Genomic DNA, 19,217 nt, shown 5'->3' with positions numbered 1-19,217 from the left:
CTGAAATCATAAAACCTGACAGTCCAAACCTTCCTTGTGGAGGTCAGAGGATAACTTCGTAGAATCAGTTCTGTCCATCCACCTTTACATGGGTTCTGGGGACTGGATTTGGGTCCTCATGAACACAATACCAAGATTTCTCTTCAGGCCTTTAAAAGTAATCACAGTACCACAAAACTGTTACAGTTAGTCTGTTTTGTTGTTGTTGTTGAATAACAGAATACTTGAGATTGAATAATTCACCAGCAGTTATTTATTGAATGAGTGATGAGTAACCTGTAAGGAACCTTATGTAGCTGAAAAAGTTCAAGAGCAAGTCTAGGAGTCAGTATTTTCTGCTTTGGTTAAGGACCTTGTCCTAATTTAACTTCTCCAGGAAGCAGAGGGAACATAGCCTCATGTGGAGGGAGAAAGGAGACCCAAGTCCTGAGGTGGCTAATCCATCCCTGCAAGAAAAGCATTAGCCTACCCACAAGGCCTCTGTCCTCCTGAGTAGCACCCCACCAGTCCCCACCTTCCAGCACCCAGTACTTCTGAACGAGCTTCAGCATGAACTCGGTGGGCGCAAGGCATAACAGCTTTAAGTGACAGCCACCCTTTTTAGTGCTTTGGTCTGTAATGGTGGATAGCTCTAACACCCAAGGTTTCCTTCTGCCCTTGGCCAATTAGCTCCTTTCCTTACCCTCAGCTTCTTTGCCCTGGTAATGTTTACCATATAGCACTAACCCCATTTTTCCCTTCACAGAAAAGTCATGTAAACAGAAACGGTGTGCAGCCCTTCAAGTCTGGCTTCTTTTGGTGGAGGAGAAGCTTCAAGTAGTGAAAGTAATGCTGTAAGGGCTAAGACACTTGCTTAGAAAACACAAAGTTACACAAGGTAGAATTTGCCTGAGGGGTGCTGCCTCCCGTGTGACTAGAAGACAGCTAGCGCACTAGGCAGACACGTTAAGACCGGGAAGGAAAGGTCTGTACTGGAATTAAAATTCAGGGTTGCTGACAGCCCTGGCTTAGAGTTGCCCATTAGCTCTGTCCTCATATCAGAGGACAGCCTCTAAGAGGTAGATCAAGGGGCTGTGGCAGGGTCACAAGCACCACTAAGGCCTGGTCTACCAAGAAGTACCCTGTACTCTCACCAGGAGAAGCCTCATTCTGCCAAGTAGGCAAGAGGAGCCACAGTGGTGTATGCCCTTAAGGAACAAGTCTGAGAGCCTCCTTCCTGTCTTCCATCTGCCCAGGTGTCCAGGGTGACAGTCTCCTGTCTCTGTAATAGTCTTAGTGATGATTTGGGAATGTCACTTACTTCCCAGGCCTCTCAGGTCCACCCCTCACCCTTGTGACCCCTCCCAGAATAAAGAAAAAAAAGCAGGAAACTTTTTTACCTATGTCTTTGTAGCATTTGTTTTTATATATGGGCTACGATTGTTTTTTCTTTATACTTTTAGAATTATTTTAGAAATCTTTATGATTATTGTTACTATACCTATTTTGAGACCAGGTCTTACCAAAATAGCAACAAATAAACCAAGGATAACTTTGCCTTAAAAAATACATTGTTCAAAGTATAACCTGAGGCCTGCACCTAAGAGAGATTTAAGGCTGGTAGCATATGTGGAATGTGTAAACCTAAGGTGTACCTAAGTTAATACCATCTTCTCTTTAGCTGGCTCCTCTCTGAGAAGCAGCCAGAGCAGGGCATGTGCTATTACTAAAGAGCTTTTCCCTTTGTTAGCCTCTAAGTGTGTAGTGATTTCTCACTGAGAAGGTGTATTAACTCACTCTCACTCGGTGTGACACCCTTGAGATTCTCCTCAGCCTTTGCCTTGCCCAGACTCTTTCTCGTTGATGGGTTCATTGTATGGATGTTGCATTGGACATTCATCCCTCCCTGGGGGATACTTGCTGTGTTTCCAGTTTTATCATTTACAAGGAAAGCTGTGTGTCCATTTGTGCAGAGTGTTTTTCAATATGAAAACAGATTTTCTTTTCCCGCAGACAAAGTGCCCATGAGTGAGATGGTGTTGCTGTTTGCGTCTGTCTTTGCATTTATCTGTTCAGGTGCTAGTGTTCTCTCACTGCCCATTTGTTTTGCAATTTCTTAATAACTAATCAGAATGGTTTATTTTCCATGATATCTGTTATAAAGTAGGGGCTCTTTTGTCCCTTTTTTATTCGATAGCTGAATTTTGAAGAATACTTTTGTTTTCCTTATTATTGTGTGAGTGCGTGGACATGCCTGCCACAGCATGTGTATGGAGACAGGAGAATGACTTCATGGAGTTTTCTCTCCTTCCGTTTTTGTGGAGTTCCAAGGATCCAGCTCAGGTTGTCAGGCTTCCCAGCAAGCGTTTTACATGCTGAACCATCCTGCTGGCCCAGGAATTCTTTAGTGCATGCTGTCTATAAGTCAGCACCCGCAATTTTAAATCAAGTATTTTCTAACCCTCTCCTCTCGTGTCTTGTCTCTGCACTTACCAGCAGTTACTCTGACCATTTTACTCCTTTGCTCATTTTATTGTTTGATTTCAGTCAATACTCCCTTGCATGTCATTCATTAATTCATTAAACAAATAGCTGCGACCTTTTATGGATTTGCCAGCTAAGAAGTGCTTTTCAGAGCCTGGCGGTGGTGGCGCACGCCTTTAATCCCAGCACTCAGGAGGCAGAGGCAGATGGATCTCTGTGAGTTCAAGGCCAGTTCCAGGACAGGCTCCAAAGCTACAGCGAAATCCTGCTTGAAAAGTGCTCTTTAGGCTGAAAATCCATTAATTAATATGTAATCCTAAATAACTGCATAATTTTGGTTCATTTTTGGGATGTAGCTTCCTTATAATCTACAACATGTTAATGGTTTTCTATTTTTTTTACTTCTCTGGCAACTTCTGCATTCCCATTTTCTCTAATTCTCTTTATCTGGACCCTCTGGTCTGGTTTGAGAAGTGGTCTCTGGTAGCAAAACTTGTTACCCCCAGGGGCTCCCTCTGCCTCTGCACATACTTGCTAAGGAACTGGAAGAATGCTTCCCTCTGTGTGGAAGCTGGACGGAGCTCTGTGGAGCTGCATTGCTGCTGGTCACCGGGATGCCGTGTGGAAATGTTTTTGTGGCATTTTACTGGGAGGTATGAAAAACAGAGCCTTAGGACATTTCGAACAGGGCTGGCATTTAGTCCACGGTACTGCCCTGCAGAGTCTAGGAAGATTTGCATACCACAGGATTGCTCTCATTTAAAGCTACATTTATGCTTACAGAAATGCCTCTTTAATACAACAAATATAGTACTTACAACACCCATAAAAGAAGTTCAGGTACTATGAACATTTTTTATGGACTGAAGTGCTCCCCTCCCAAAGGAGGGGTAGGATGAGGCTAGGGCGTGCCTCGCGGTCCTTCTCTAAGTACATCACAGGCTCTCAAGAGTCCTGCTTTTTTTTTTATTAAAATTTGCATTTGGGTATGGTGAGATACTTTAAAGAAAGAAATAATTTGCTTTTACAGTACTGAGTTTTTATTGCCCTGTCTTCTCAGTCCCCTAAATCAACCAACACCGCCCCCCCTCACGCTTAATTTTTCCACCCTCTTTTCCCCTTCTGCCCTAATTTCTTAATATTTCTGAAAGAAAGTGACAGCAATGGAAAACTGGAGCTATTTTGGATATTAAATCATCTGTTGATATTTTGACATTCCAATTTCTTACTTCTACTAGTTAGTTAGACCACAGTTTTTAGCACATGTATTTGTAGGTGTGTGCTGCAGCAGATGTTGGTTCTCTCCTTCCAGGATTGAACTTAGGTTCATTACTAAGTCTTTTGTTGCTTGGTTATTTTGTTGATTTGTTTCTTCAGATAGTCTCAGTGTGTAGCTCAAGCTGATCTGGAACTCACTGTGTAGCTCAGGCTAGGATCATGGTTGTGAGCTACCATACCGAGCAGTTGGCTGTTCTTTATTATAGCAACTAGGATAGTTCTTTGTGTCTACATAAAAATAGAGCTGAATTTTGTTATTTAAAACATGATCAACAAAGAAAAATGCCTTTTAAAAATTTCACCTCTTTGTTTTTTTAACCTCTTTGTTTTGAAGTAGTTAATTACCTGTATGTAAGGAATGGGTCAGAGAACTTCCATGGACCTCACCTTTTTGGGAGAATAAAGTCCTGCAAAACTGACACAGCTAGATTGTCAACGCTGACAGCATCTGATGTGGATCTTTTCCGTTACCACAGACATCCCTGACTTACAGCTGTTCAAACTAGACTGTTCTCTGGAACTCGATTATTTCAAAATCCTCATATAGACGGAGCTATCTAGTGTGGAACCTTCTCCTTCTGGTTTTTCATAATGGACAAGTTTCTCAAGACCCATCGAAGTTACTAAACTAAATCTGTATATTACTCTGGCTTCTGAATGACCACAGTTTTTTAACCATTTGACTGCTGCAGAATTTTCTGGCTGTTTCCAGCTCAGCTACTACAAGTAATGCATGAACATCATGGTCGGTAATCATGTACTTCTTCCTCCATCATGATTGCCTAAGTGCCTGATGGGCTAGCTAGTTATGTGTTTCTTAGACAAATGCTGAAATGTTTTACATTTCCTTTCTAAAACTTCATATTAATTTCTATTTTTGTATGTGTGCATAGGAACACCTGCACCAGCTCACTCCTGTGAAGGTTGGGACAACTTTCAGGAGTGGGTTCTCTCCCATGAGGCTGTTACATGTAATGATTACCCAATTTATTCTAGTATAATAAAACCTCATAAGTCAGAAATTGAAATAAAGACCTGAAAAATCCAATGAAAGCAGAGTGATTGACTGACCCCCCCCCCTCCTCCTCCTCCTCCTCCTCCTCCTTCTCCTCCTCCTCCTCTTGGGGGAGGGACTCCTAAACCCTCCAAAAACTTTACGGCTAGTCATGGTGAGCCAATCATAGACTCCATCCTTTGATTCAAGGTTGCTTTATTGGCACAGTAGATTGGCCATATGGTCAATTCTCCTGCACCACTCCCGCCATAATTGGGAGTATCAGACTCAGGCTCTCAGCAAGTGCGTTTATCTTTTATCCACCAAACCATCTCCCTGCCCCATCTTTTACATTTCCGTTAACAGTGTGAGTTTCATTTTTGCTGTATTTCCCGTTGTCTTTAGTTTTCATTTCAGCCATATCTGTCAGAATGAGTAATATACATCTCGTGGCGCTTTTTGCCTTATACTTCCTGAAGGTTATGATGTTCCTGTCTTTAGCTATATGGCCTCTTTGGTGAATGAAGTATCTTTCATGTCTTCACCCATTAAGTCTGTACTCTAGCTACTGGTATTTTGTTGTGGATGCTTTTTACAGTATTTTCCCCACTCTGCCCTCTTTTCATCTTATTGACAGAAACTTTTTGAGAACTAAAGTTGTTTTGGATTCAGCGTTGCTTGTTTGTTAGGTTTTAATTTTATTTATTTTAATGTGTATTATGTTTTGCCTGCCCATACGACTGTGCACCATGTATGGATAGTGCCCACAGAGGCTGTATCAGATCCTCTAGGACTAGAGCTACAGGTGGTTGTGAGCCACCCGTGTAGGTGCCAAGAATTGAACCCAGGTTCTTTGAAAGAGCAATCAGTGCTCTTAACTGCTGAGCCATCTCCCCAGCCCCTGATTGTTTGTTTTGGTGGGTGTGTTCTTTTGAGACAGGGTCTCTCAACATAGCCCTGGATGTCCTGGATCTCACTCTGTAGACCAGGTTGGCCTCAACCTCACAAAGATTTACCTGCTTCTGCTTCCCAGGGATTAAAGGCATGCATGAAGTCAGTTTATTACTTCATTTATGTTGTTACTGTGAAGGCTAAGAACTTTCTGCCTAATCATAGATCTTGCATCAGTCTGGTGTGGTGGTGCAGACCTATCATCCCAGCACTCAGAAGTACAGGCAGAAGAGTTACAAGTTACAGTTATTATTAGCTAGAGCAAGTTGGAAGCCAACTAGGAATATATGAGATCCTGGAGAGGACGGGAACAGTTTTAAGACTGAGTTAATAATGAATAACCTTATTGATCTCATTTTTGGGTTTTGGGTCTTTTTTTTTAAGTGTGTCTTTTGTATTGAAAAGTGACAAATTTAAAAATGAGAGGGTTCAGTTCCCTATTTATGGTAAGAGATATATGGGTGTTCCATGTATCTGATGATACACTCTTATTTGTTTTTTGTTTGTTTGTTTACCTTTTGTTGTTGTTGTTGTTTTGGTCTGGTTTTTGGGTTTTTGAGGCAGGGTTTCTCTGTGGAACAGCTCTGGCTGTCCTGGAACTCACTTTGTAGACCTCAGACTCAGAGATCTGCATGTATTATTAAATATAGTAAGGACATTCATCTCAGAGTCGAATACCCTATTGAGTCTTAGAAAATGAACTGTGGAACTGCATGTAGACACAAGGAGAACACGAGCCAGAGCTGCACGAACACTGAAGACTGTGAGCATATGCCACACGGTCAGTTGGAAGCAATAGAGCCTGGTGCAGAAATACAAAGCAACAGGCAGGGCCATGTAATGGAAGGCACTGGACTTTTCTAAGCCTAAGGGAGGTATTGTGAGGATCTTAGGGGAAGAGACTGCCATCACTTCTTGGTAACTGGTTTTACAGAGTGAAGATGCTTTGAAGGGGACACAGAGTAACTGTCAGAGCCTTTGGCCATCAGTTGACAAAGAGCAGGATGATTGGTGTCATTCTTGCCTCTCTTTCCATATGTGAAGCATGGTCCAGCTCATGGATTCTTTTAGAGGATCAGGCTCAGCTCAGGTGGTAAGATGTCTGAGGACTCAAAAGCCGTCTCTCTCCAAGATTGGCAGGAGTTCTCACTCAGTCAGTTGGGACCAAAAGTTTCTTCTCCTCCTCTAGTCTATTTTCACATAGGTAAGACATATACATGCAAGCTATATATTACATACGGAAAACTTGCAATTTAAACGTATATATCATTTAAAACATAGTTTTTTTTTAAAGGATCCAAGGTAAAAGAGTAGATAAACTGAAGGGATAGTATTCCCCAGAATTATATGTCAAGAAAGAAGAATTTGACCCTCACATTTTATTTATTTTTAACTTCTGTTCTATTTTCTGTCATTTATGGAGGTTTAAAAATATCAGTTACTGTTTTCTTCTTGGGAGAACTAAAAGGAGAAAAAGCATAAAAATTCAGTTCTTGCTGCTACTTTCTACCCATCTGTGCCTTCCTATTTCCAGTTGTGCAAATGGACGTTAGCTTGCTAAGTTCCCCACTGTGTGCACTGGGTGAAGCGTTGCACCCAGTTAGTGGACTTTGTGAAGATAAATGAACAGAATAAACTACTGCTTCTTCATTTCATGTAGGGTGACACTATCTGTATGAGAATGTGTGTCTGTATCCCACGTCATGCAGTTCATCCATTTAAAGTGTATTACTTAATGCTGACATGTCTCTTTAACAGGGAAAAAAAGATGTGACCCAGATATTCAACAACATCCTGAGAAGACAGATTGGTGCACGGAGTCCTACTGTGGAGTACATCAGTTCTCACCCTCACATCCTGTCCATGCTCCTCAAAGGGTAGGTACCTGGCTTCTCAGGTGTAGCTGTTAAAAAGTATGCAGTGTGCCCCCGACCCCAGAACTGCAGGTTCAGTGTCTGCAATGTAAGAGCAGCCCTCCAGATCCGGCTCTAAATGGCGGAAGCCTAGAGGACGTCCTTCCTTTGGGCTTTCCCCATGTCTGTGTTGTTTGCATTTCCTGCCTCTCTTTCCTCTGCCTTCTTGCTGTCCATGTCTCTTTCTATATACTTCTTTTGCTTCCTCGTCTTCCCCGTGCATACCTGCCCTATTACTGTTTTTCTTCTTGCATGATCTTATGTCCCATCATCGCACACACAGATGCACTGGCGCACATACATATTCTAGTTCTCCAACTCAAACAATAGGGCTAAGCCTTCTTGCAGTAGCTAACATGTCAGAGTGGAGATACATGATCTCTGTGGGTATAAACAGATGTTTACACCGAGCCATAAAGGGGGAGAGGAACACTGAACTCCAGGAATTCCTGGTTATTGCTTTTTTAGTCTACTCACACGTGTGTCTTGAGCATATTGAAGCCACTCTGAATCCTCAACATTGGTGCTCTAGGTGCCATGAGACATGCAGACAGCAGGTGACGGGTCCCCCCCCCCCCCCCCCCCCCCTCTCTCTCTCTCCCCCCCCCGTGCTCCCTTTCTGTTCCTGTTCCGTATCTCAAGCCAGCACAGCTCATTTCACTGCCTAGTATTCTTTTTTTTTAATTTATTTATTTATTTATTGAGGATTTCTGCCTCCTCCCCGCCACCGCCTCCCATTTCCCTCCCCCTCCCCCGATCAAGTCCCTCTCCCTCATCAGTTTGAAGAGCCATCAGGGTTCCCTGACCTGTGGGAAGTCCAAGGATCGCCCACCTCCATCCAGGTTTAGTAAGTTGAGCATCCAAACTGCCCAGGCCCCCCCAAAGCCAGCACGTGCAGTAGGATCAAAAACCCATTGCCATTGTTCTTGAGTTCTCAGTAGTCCTCACTGTCCGCTATGTTCAGCAAGTCCGGTTTTATCCCAGGCTTTTTCAGACCCAGGCCAGCTGGCCTTGGTGAATTCCCGAAAGAACATCCCCATTGTCTCAGAGTGTGGGTGTACCCCTCGCGGTCCTGAGTTCCTTGCTCGTGCTCCCCCTCCTTCTGCTCCTGATTTGGACCTTGAAATTTCTGTCCGGTGCTCCAATTTGGGTCTCTGTCTCTGTCTCCTTTCATCGCCTGATGAAGGTTAATATTCAGGGGGATGCCTATATGTTTGTCTTTGGATTCACCTTCTTATTTAGCTTCTCTAGGATTACTGCCTAGTATTCTTGTTTCCAATGCTGTGCGGCACGTGAAAGTCTCTTCCACCTGTGTCGTGTTCCTTCTCTGCCGATGTGTAAATATTTAACTGTGTTAATGGCATATACACAGTTTGAGAGTCAGCTGTCCAACAAACAGGAGCTCTTTCTTTCTCCATTCCTCTGTCCCGTTGCCCAATGTCAGCCATTCTCTTTTATTTATTTATTGAGTTTTAAAAATCATACATTTACCTCTGCATTACAAATAATTCTTAGCTTTTGAGTTGGTGGAATCTAGTGGTTTATCAAGTTAATAGATTCCTAAAGGTTTTCATCTGTCAGTCACAGGGTGTTCTGACACAGAAGTAAGCAAGAAAATGACTAGTTAGGGGCTAAATCCAGCCCCAAGATAAGGCTCAGACCTGCAGTACAAAAGCCCTGCCACACCACTGTAGTCCTCAGCCAGTCAGTTCTGCAGACACCACTTCTTTCCAGGAATTCTCATTCAGATGTAAGTGGGGGGAGGAGGAGTTTAAATTGTTGGTGCTTCTGGGGACAGGGTGGATAAGGAGACACATTGGCTGGAATAGCTTTAACTCATCCAGTGTAGGAAGGGGCACTTCCTGTTTAGCCCTTTGTTAAAGTCAGCATTTTTACTAAATTACCTGTTGTGAAGGTCATTGAAAATTTAGGCTATAACTTGTATATCAAACAGTGGCATTGTTTAGGGGCTCAATGGTAATATGCTACACTAAACACAAGTCCAGCCACATGGAATATCACATAGAAAGAAATTGATACTTGTATAATAAGAAGAATCTACATGTGATGCATAAGGAACTTAGTGACCACATTTTATGAAAAGGACTTTTTAAAGGACCATTTCATTCTAAATTAACTTTTTCTTGGCTGAGACAGGTGACATTCCAGCTGCAAATGAGGTCATTAAAGTTCTCTCGGTGTTCCATAAAGAAATCAAAGCTATGATGAGATGTTCTACCTAATGTTAAAACCACACATATTTCCTCAAATCTTAGTTTTTAAGTTCATTGCAAAAATTTCCAACCATCTACAGAAGTACCAAATGCAACAGCTCATGTTCCCATCACTCAGCTATCACTACTTAGCTTGGTGCACACCATCTTGCCACTGTGCGGCACCCAACCCTCTTTTTTTTAATTATTTTTTTTTACTCATTTTATTATTTATTATTCTATTATTTATTATTTTAACCAAGTACAGTTCCCCTTCCTTCCCCTGCTCCTGCTCCCTGCCCACCTCCCTCTAAGCCACCATCCCCGCATCCACGCCTCAGAAAGGGTAAGACCTCCCATGGGCATTAAGGCTGAGCAAGGCATTCATTCCACCATAGGGAATGGGTTTTAAGAAGTCAGCTCATGCACCAGGGATAGATCCTGGTCCCACTGCCAGTGGTCACACAAACAGATGAGGCCACACAACTGTCGTCCACATGCAGAAGGCCTAGTTCAGTCCCATGCAGACTCCCCAGCTGTCTGTCTAGAGACTGTGAGCTCCCAGAAGTTCAGGTCAGTGTCTCTGTGGCACCCAACCTTTTTAGTTGAGGTATTTTAAAAAGCAATTCCCTGAACACTTTAATAAGTATCTCAAAAAGAAAGATAATTTCATTTATCCACAGTATATTTAAAAGTTAATAAAATTCTGTAACAATACCCTTCCTACACTCAACTTTCCTTATAGTTTTTTTTCCCTACACTTCACATATTGAAATAAGTATCCTAACAAGGTCTGCTTAGTGTATTTGGTTATGATTTTTGTTAGCCAAAAAATTTTAAGTCCCTCTCACTCAACACCTCATCCATCCACACATTTCTGTGCTATGAGTCTGTTGATAAGTGATTGTCCTGTACAGGGTCCTCTGTTGTGGAGTTGTCACACTGCGTTCTTATAGAGTAATTTAAATTGTTACATAATCTGGCATGAGGTGGCCAGCAGGTAAAAGTGCTTGCTGTACAAGCCTGACACTAAACCCATTCCTGAAAGATGTTCTTTGCCCTCTATGCATGGCATATGTATTGTCCCTCCCCATAATATTGAATTAAATAAGTTTTTAAAATAATAGTAAATCTTTCCATTTTTACTTGCTTCCAGACTCGGTCTGTTTAAAGACTTGATTAGATTCAAACTGAGCTTTTATTTTGGCAGTAGTATTATACTGGTAGTTCCCTGTAGTCAACATTCCCATTACATCAGTAGACATCCCTCTAAAGATGCTGAGACTGGGTCCTGGGCTCAGATGGTAGCATCTAATTAATCATAAGGCTCTTCTGTCATCCTTACATTGATCTTTTTATCAACCGGTGATAAGCATTGTCTAATTTAGTTATTTTGTTAGGGGTCACAGAAAGTAATTTTCAAAATCAATCCTTTGTTAATTAGTTTTCTAAAAAGAAAAATAACTTTCATACACCATAACTGTTATTTTCAAGTAGAATTCATATCAGAAAGGCAGAATAAATACTTATTTTCCTTTTCAGCTTGGATAAGTAATTGTCCTAGAAGCTTACATTGGTGTCGGTGACTTCCTGCCTCTGCTCTCTCCCTGTCTGCATCTGTCTCTTCTCTCCTTCCATCTCCCCTCACATACACAAGCATGGCCATCTGGCATCTCATTAGCTGAGGAAATATTCCAACATAGCTCAGTATTGTGCAGAATTTTCTTAACATTGAATTAACTGTGGCCTTTTCTGGATACAGTCTTTTCACCTCACCAAAATATTCTGAAAGAACTTCTTTGCTTTCTGATGCAAGATCTACTACACCCAACTTCACATCTCCAGACACAGATCTGGCCTCTGGTTCTTTGATGGGGAATAGTTCTTAGAGAAATTAGTCTAGACTCCCAGTTCTTACATTGACTTGTTACCATTCCTAACCTTTCACAGTGGACAAAGTAATTAATTATTTTTAAATTATGCAAATGCTTCCAGATTAGAAGTAGATCTTTTTGACTATTAAGTAGGTAAAGTGTTCAGTAAATGGCATTTTATAAGACATTTGCCAACGGCTGTCACATGGCATTGTTTGTTCCCAGCAGTAACAACAAGTCATTTTCTTTTGTATAATACAGTCTTTGTTCTTGAGATGCTCTTACACAAGATCTTTCTTCTGGCACTTTCTATGTAATTGTCATTGCACTCATGACCATTTGAAACATTTGCTCTTTTTATCCTTTTCATTTTAGTAATGCTTTTTATTCTTTAAAACTGTTATATACTTATATAAAATATTTTTATCATATCAGTGAATGCCTTTTGGTATTAATAACACCATGATATAGGAAAAATCACACCTTGAGTCCAGTTAATGCTGTCCACATGCACACAGATATGGAACCATCCAATGAGGTATGGGCAAACTATCAGTGGTTGCATCCCCAAAAGAGAGTGACTCTCATTCCTTCAGTAACCATGAATTGCTTTTAGCTCCTTTGCCTAGGGTGGGGCTTGCGAATAAAATTCTTACTGGCTTGATCGTATGCAGGTATTATGCAAATAACCACAGGTTCTGTGAATTGATGTTGCTGCTGTCATGTCATGTCATGTCCAGAAGTCTGTACTCCACAGCTCTCCTCCCCATCAATCACCTCTTATATTCTCTGGCCACTCTCTAACTTTTCCCTGTACCTTGTGTGGGAGTTGAAGAGTTAATAGAGATTTTCAGCTGAACACTTAGGGTTTCTTATACCCAGCACCCTGACCAGATGTGAGACTCTGCATTCAATGCTGTGCAGTGCAAAAAAGCTACTTCTTTAAGCAAAGTTGAGAAGAACACAAATCCGTGGGTATAAACAAGCATTTAGAAAGCAGTTTAACAGTATGACCATTTAATAGCAATAGTAAGTACTCCCTGTAGAGCCTTTGATCTCCCTGACCATAGGTTTTTGACCAGTTTTACAATACCAGTCACTGAAATCCTTCGTATGGACCAGGCCTCTTATCTAATTTAAAAAAAAGAAAGAAAGAAAGTGTTTTGTTACCCCCATAACCATCATACCACTGTTTGCACCAATGGGTACATCTTGCCAGCCAGGTTGTTATTCTGACATACGGGATCCAGTGGTGGGTGAGACTGTTGATGTCTTTTCTCCTACATCAGCGTGCAGAGTACCCTCCTGTACTTCCTAAGCTAGACAGCAGGGAGAGAGATTCCTGGTCAGTTGAGGTTGATTTCTCTAAAGACGCTCACTCTTCCGTTTTGCTTTAAGTAAGTTTAGAAGGATCTTCTGATCTGCTGCCATAGTGAACATGCATATATTGTAGTGCGCCTTCTCCATGCTGACACAACTAGTCGGGTTCAGACTGTGGTTGTCTAACCTATAAATCAGGGAAGATATGATTCAGCTTTATGAAACAGTGACCCGCCCTAGGCTAGCCATTGTGGCGTGGTTAGTCACAGGCCCTGTGACAGGAATAGAACAGATTAGGAAGGATAAAGACTAATTTCGAAACCTAAGACAGGCTTGGTGCATGGAACATGTCTTTATATAGTAAGCATTAACTTAGGAAGCCAGGATTGTCAGGTTGAAGTGATGTATGTGAGTTATGGACCCCATAGACGATATTGAGGAAAATCAGAAAATTCCCAAACATCCCTCTGTGTTCCTTACTTTAAGAAGTGCTGTGTCAGAGAATGACATTTTCCACTGTTGGGGATAAACTCCTGGGATGAACTGATAAGTATTCTCCCCAGTGGAGTACTTTTTAAATATTCTCTTGGTTCTCAAAAATAAACCATCAGTGCATCACAGATGGTTCCAATAAACTTCTTGAACTGGAAGGAAAAATAGAACTAATTATACCCAAAACTTGGAGTGGAAACTTTTTATAGATGGTCTCAGCTTGGAAACTAAATTCAGGAATGAGAGATGTTGGCTGGAGATCATTCAGCCTTTGTGTAAGGCAGAGGGACTCTCATTAGGGTTCTCTGGTATTGGTAGATTCAGTCTGAGCTTGAGGGTCATTGGAGTCATCATGTGCCTACACTGAAAAGCATGCTAGGCACTGGAGCTCATGGGGGAGGGGAATGCTAGGCACTGGAGCTCATGGGGGAGGGGAATGCTAGGCACTGGAGCTCATGGGGGAGGGGAAGTAACAATAAGCAGGACGTGGACGCCCACTGGGACTGGAAGAACAGGGAAATGTAAAGGGCAAGTGGGACACATCCCCACACGTGAAGTTGTTTGAAATGAAGTGATAGAAGCCGGCTTGTCGGGACTTAGTACAGTGTGACAGAATAGTGCACGATGGGAAGAGTGCGGGTGTGAGGTTAGGGACGGCTCTGTGGGGTGCAACAGAGGAAGAGCACAAAGGGCTTGAAATGGGCACTGAACTAAGAGCTGGAAGATGCATTGTGGTGCCAGACGTATGAGGGACATTCCGCCCGAGAGAACTTCGTCCTCTATGGGCACAAGGGCTGAGATGGGACAGAAAACTGGTGGCCTCAAGCCAGATCCTGTAAGGTCACAGATATCTCACCAGTGAGTGTAGATTTTAATTAGTCCTAGACAGTGTGTTTATCTAGTTCTGTTCATCCCTTAGGCCAGTGCTTCTCAACCTGTGAGTCAGGGCCCCTTTAGTGTGATGTCAGATATTTACCTTACAGTTTATAGCAGTAGCAAAATGACAGCTAAGACGTATCAGTGAAAGAATTTATGGTTGGGGTCATCACAACACGAGGAACCATATTAAAGGGTCACAGCATTAGGAAGGTTGAGAACACTGCTCTAGGCCACTGGTCTTTATTTTATGGCCTCTAATACTCTTACTCGTAGTAAGGTAAGTGTAACTAGTATTTTTTCCTTGACATTTAAGAAAATATGCCCCTCTTTACATCTTTATAACATCTCATATCTAACAGCAGTGAATTCCAGTAGGCTGATTTCCAAATTCCTTTCATAAGAGATTGCTAATAGAAATGGCCACTCTTTCTATTCTAAAGAGAATTACGTCTATCTGAACTCTTTCTATTCTAAAGAGAATTACGTCTATCTGAACATATTGGCATCTTGTGCTGCTGTGATCTACTGAAGGAAAACTGAAATAGTACTCAAAGCGGTTCTCATTTAGCATACGTGAAACTAAATCCGTACCACCCTGAATTTGCTTTGCTATTTACCTTACTGTTTTTTGGTTGTGGTTTTTTTTTTTTTTTGGTTTTTTGGTTTTTTGGTTTTTTGGTTTTTTGGTTTTGTTTTCTGGCAATTTGAATTTTGTAAGGTAGCCTACTTCCTAAAGTGTAGGAAAGGGAATTTTATTTATTTATTTATTTATTTTTGGTTTTTCGAGACAGGGTTTCTCTGTGGCTTTGGAGCCTGTCCTGGAACTAGCTCTGTAGCCCAGGCTGGTCTCGAACTCACAGAGATCCACCTGCCTCTGCCTCCCGAGTGCTGGGATTAAAGGCGTGCGCCACCATCGCCCAGCTAGGGAATTTTATTTTTTGTATCTGAATTTTATGCAAACATAGTATGGTCATATGAAAAAGGGTACATTGTTTTTTATTACTTAACAAAATGTTAGCATTAGTAGTTGGTAAGTTTTCATAAGCTATCTTAAAGTTTGTATATTTACTTATCGTTATGTATAAAACGCATCTGTATGTGGGAATGTGCACATGAATGCCAATGCCCTGGAGGCCGAGGTGTTGTCCTTCCCCTGGAGCTGGAGCTGCCCACTGCTGTGAGTCATCTGACAGGGATGCTGGGCTCCGAGCTCAGCTCCTCTGCAAGTACAGTAGTGCTTGTAACCACTGAGCCCTCGCCCCAGCCTCTTTAAGTTTTATTTAAGAATTATTTAGTTTTGGCTTTCAGACATTTGATTTTTTTATTTTATTTACCAAAAACATAATCTGTGACAAAATTAATTTATATAGATATTTTTCATTTTAAATTTTTAAAATAAACTATTATAAAAACATTTGCAAATAAATAAAAAAAAACACATCAAAAACCAGACCCAAAATCTATATAGCTTAATGAGCTTATAAACAGAATTGGCATTCAAAATGGAAGTTGTGAAGCTTCACCTTAAATTTTATACTTTCTGTGTCACATATAATTTATGTACTTAATCCATCACTAAACCCAAAACATCCATATTAAAACCAGAGCTAGAAGAACAATAAGTTGTATATCCCCTTTCATAACTTGTGGTAAGTTTGAAAGATAAGCCTGTTCCTTTGTGGATGCCACACCATCCTGTTCTCAGAGAACACTGCACTCGATGCCTTTTCAAGAGCAGAGACATTGAGCGGTCTTCTCTGTAGACCTTGCACTGAAACCAGATCTTAGTGTGAATTTGATTGAAATGGAAAATGTCAATCTGTAAAACCATGGTAGAATTTTGTCTTGACTCTGCTTCTCCAGTGTTCTCCAGCGGCAGCTGCCTCTGCTCTGTCTCCCTGAATTTAGCACATGGTTGCCACTGGATCATTCAATACAGGAATTGTCTTATCTGGACTGTTACCATTTTCTTGAAGTAGAATGTAACGCAGTCCCGTGTTCACTCAGATGTTGAATTTAACGTTTGAAAGACATGCTGTTTGGAAATGGGGCTGATCTGGTGTGCCAGCCTTTCTCTGTTTCTTCTGTAGAAATTCTCTAGTGTACTTTTCTATGAGCCATAATTCCACTTCATGATGTCAGTGAGCCAGTCAGTAGGAAGTCCTCTACTGTTCATCTGTTGCTTGCAGGCTATATTATATATAATTCTCTCCTGTCTTTTTCTTTAATTCAAGTCAGGTACTCTGCTGACAAGGAGTCATCAATGCTTATGTATTAGCCATCTCCAAACTGAGGCCGACCGTCAGTGGCAATTTCTTAACTTTTTCACTATCTCGTTTCTCTATCAGTTTGTGCATGGTGCCACCATCCACCCAGCTAAGCCAAAAGCACAGGAATCATTCTTGAATCCTTAGCATGGATTCATTCCTCATCGACCCCACCTCCTGTATCTTTAAATCTTGTTGGCTTTTCTTTTAGGCAGCATCAACGTCTACCTACAGTCTTGTGTTCTGCCTCTGTCACTGTACCAAGCTGTCATTACTGTTGCTAGGCATCCCTCCTCACCCTCAGTGCCCCAGCTTCCACTCTAGCTGCCCGGTCTACTCCTTATTCCCAAGTAGCCAGGGCCTTTTTAAATTATTTTGATGATTCTGGGAGTCGAACCAGGGCCTCCAGCATGCCTGAAAATTGCTCTCACTGCACTACACCCCACCCCCAGAGCATTCTATTGAAAACAAAATAACTTACTGCTTTAAACACTCCATCACACTTAAACCGAACTGCTCAGCTTAGCTCTCAAATGTATGTGTATGGTCCTGCCCTGTCCTCTTGTGATCCTCCTCACTGCCTTCTCCATCCCACCATGCTGGCTACATTTCCTCTCCTCTGACTCACCAAGCTTGTTCTTGCCTTGAAGCTTCTTCCTCCTCCTTCAGTATCAATTAAAATACTCCCTCATATTCTGACAGGCGTACATGTAAGTAGTCCACTTGAGATAGCCGAGTTTACTGCCTTCAGTTTTCACAGCACTTCAGAGCATAGCAAATGACCTGTATATTCTTTCTATTCAGCTTCTTCCTCCCAACAAACACACCCTCACTAAAATGCTGGGGCTGCAGTGACAGTGACCTCCCTGTGTGCTCTTGTGTCCCCAACATCGGGACTAGCGCCCAGCACATAGCAGGCCGTGGGTTGAATGAATGGTGTTCGAATGAACTGTAACAAATAGTGTCTGTGTTTCTGTGATCAGCAGAACTGAGCTGGTGCTTCTGATGCCATTGATGGATTTTGTTAGTGGAATAACTGTTCTGCTTTCTCTCTTGTTTGTGCTTTAGATACGAAGCCCCACAGATTGCCCTACGCTGTGGGATTATGCTAAGAGAATGTATTCGACACGAACCCCTTGCCAAAATCGTCCTCTTTTCTAGTCAGTTCAGAGACTTCTTCAAGTATGTGGAGCTGTCGACATTTGATATCGCTTCAGATGCCTTTGCTACTTTTAAGGTAAAATTCCCCCCTAAGTCAGAGAGGATATTTATTTCAACTAAGTTGACCTTCAGAGAGGCACTTCTTCTACTCCTTAGGCCTAAATGTCACCAGCCACGGATGAGGTGAGACCAGCCTTTCACATTGCAGAAAAGTTTGTAAAGTATTTAACCCAAGCTTAGTGGAATGGTGTCCAGTGAAGAGACAGAAGGAATATGTTCCCATGTGTTAACTGCTGCACATTAAGAATAGGTTAAGGTCATAAGCCCCCACTTCAGGCACGTGTTCAGGGTAGCTCTGGAAGGGTGTGGGGAAGCCAGCAGCAGAGGCTCCCTCCAGGGAACTGGGTGAGAGAAGGAGATGGGCACCAGCACCGTGGAGTATGAAGACATCAAGTCACTGTATTGGTGTAGCTTTCACACTTCCATATGATCAGTCATCTATGTGTACTTATGTTTTATATGTTGACAGTATAATCATCTGTGTTTTTAATCATCTGTTGTCTCATTTGTCATTTTGTGGGTATATGTCACATAACGTAGTTTTTTAATTTAAAAATGTTTTAGTCATGGTACAACGTATGTACCATTAGCCATTCTTTATGCATATTTAAATGGCTAAGTCTTTGTCCATCCCTCTCCAGAAGCTTTTCATCTTGCAGCATTGAAACTCTGTCCTACTTAACCTCCCTTTCTCTCCTCCCTCTAGTCCCCAACCATGATTCCACTCTCTGTTTTTATGTGTTTTACCATCAAAAGGATGTTCAGAGAGCATGTCGGAAAATAGCGTAGCTAATTTGCAAATGAAGCTACTGGAACTTATGTTTTCAATGATACATTCACCTTTAAGGATTTCATTTTAGAAAGCAATCCATTTATGGTTATGATTCTGCTATTATTTAATTTGTTTGAAATTGGTATCAATGGCAGTTATATATTCAGTTTTTCTATAATGGAAAACCTTTTCCTTCAAAGACAGCTGAAAGTTTTGGAAATGGTCATACATACAGGGTAGTGGAGCAGCTAAGTGCACTTGCCACCAAGCCTGTTGACCCTGAAACCCACATAGTAGAAGGAAAGAACCAACTCCCATATGTATGCTTGGGTGCATGCACCAACACATAAAATATATAAGTAAGCAGATATGTATTTTTTAAATTTGAAGAACATAAAGCTATTTGACACCCAAGTTAAGAGGACGAGGCAAACGATTCACTAGCTACAGCTGTTTCTCTTTTGGCTTATAACAGAAGTCGTAATGGAAAAAAGTAAATTCTAAGGTAACTAATATCTGTAGTAATAGGGGCTGCAGGGCTGCGTTCCCAGCACCCCAGCTGCCTGGCTAGCTTATGCCC

At 41.7% G+C, this 19,217-nt stretch overlaps 1 protein-coding gene across 4 annotated transcripts in view; it reads left to right on the top strand.

Annotated features, from left to right (window-relative positions):
• Cab39l (calcium binding protein 39 like) overlaps positions 1-19,217 on the top strand; it is a 115,969-nt gene that overhangs the window by 60,277 nt on the left and 36,475 nt on the right. For all 4 annotated transcript variants that reach the window (XM_026783239.1, XM_013349237.2, XM_005355413.3 and 1 more), the window contains 2 exons: positions 7,445-7,563; positions 17,713-17,881. In XM_026783239.1, the coding sequence (XP_026639040.1) occupies positions 7,445-7,563; positions 17,713-17,881 (288 nt within the window). The remainder of the gene's footprint in view (positions 1-7,444; positions 7,564-17,712; positions 17,882-19,217) is intronic.

This window comes from Microtus ochrogaster, chromosome 17, assembly GCF_000317375.1.
Source record: "Microtus ochrogaster isolate Prairie Vole_2 chromosome 17, MicOch1.0, whole genome shotgun sequence".
NCBI classification, from domain to species: domain Eukaryota; kingdom Metazoa; phylum Chordata; class Mammalia; order Rodentia; family Cricetidae; genus Microtus; species Microtus ochrogaster.
Note: the sequence above shows the minus strand (reverse complement) of the source record. Positions and strands in the feature narration are given on the sequence as shown.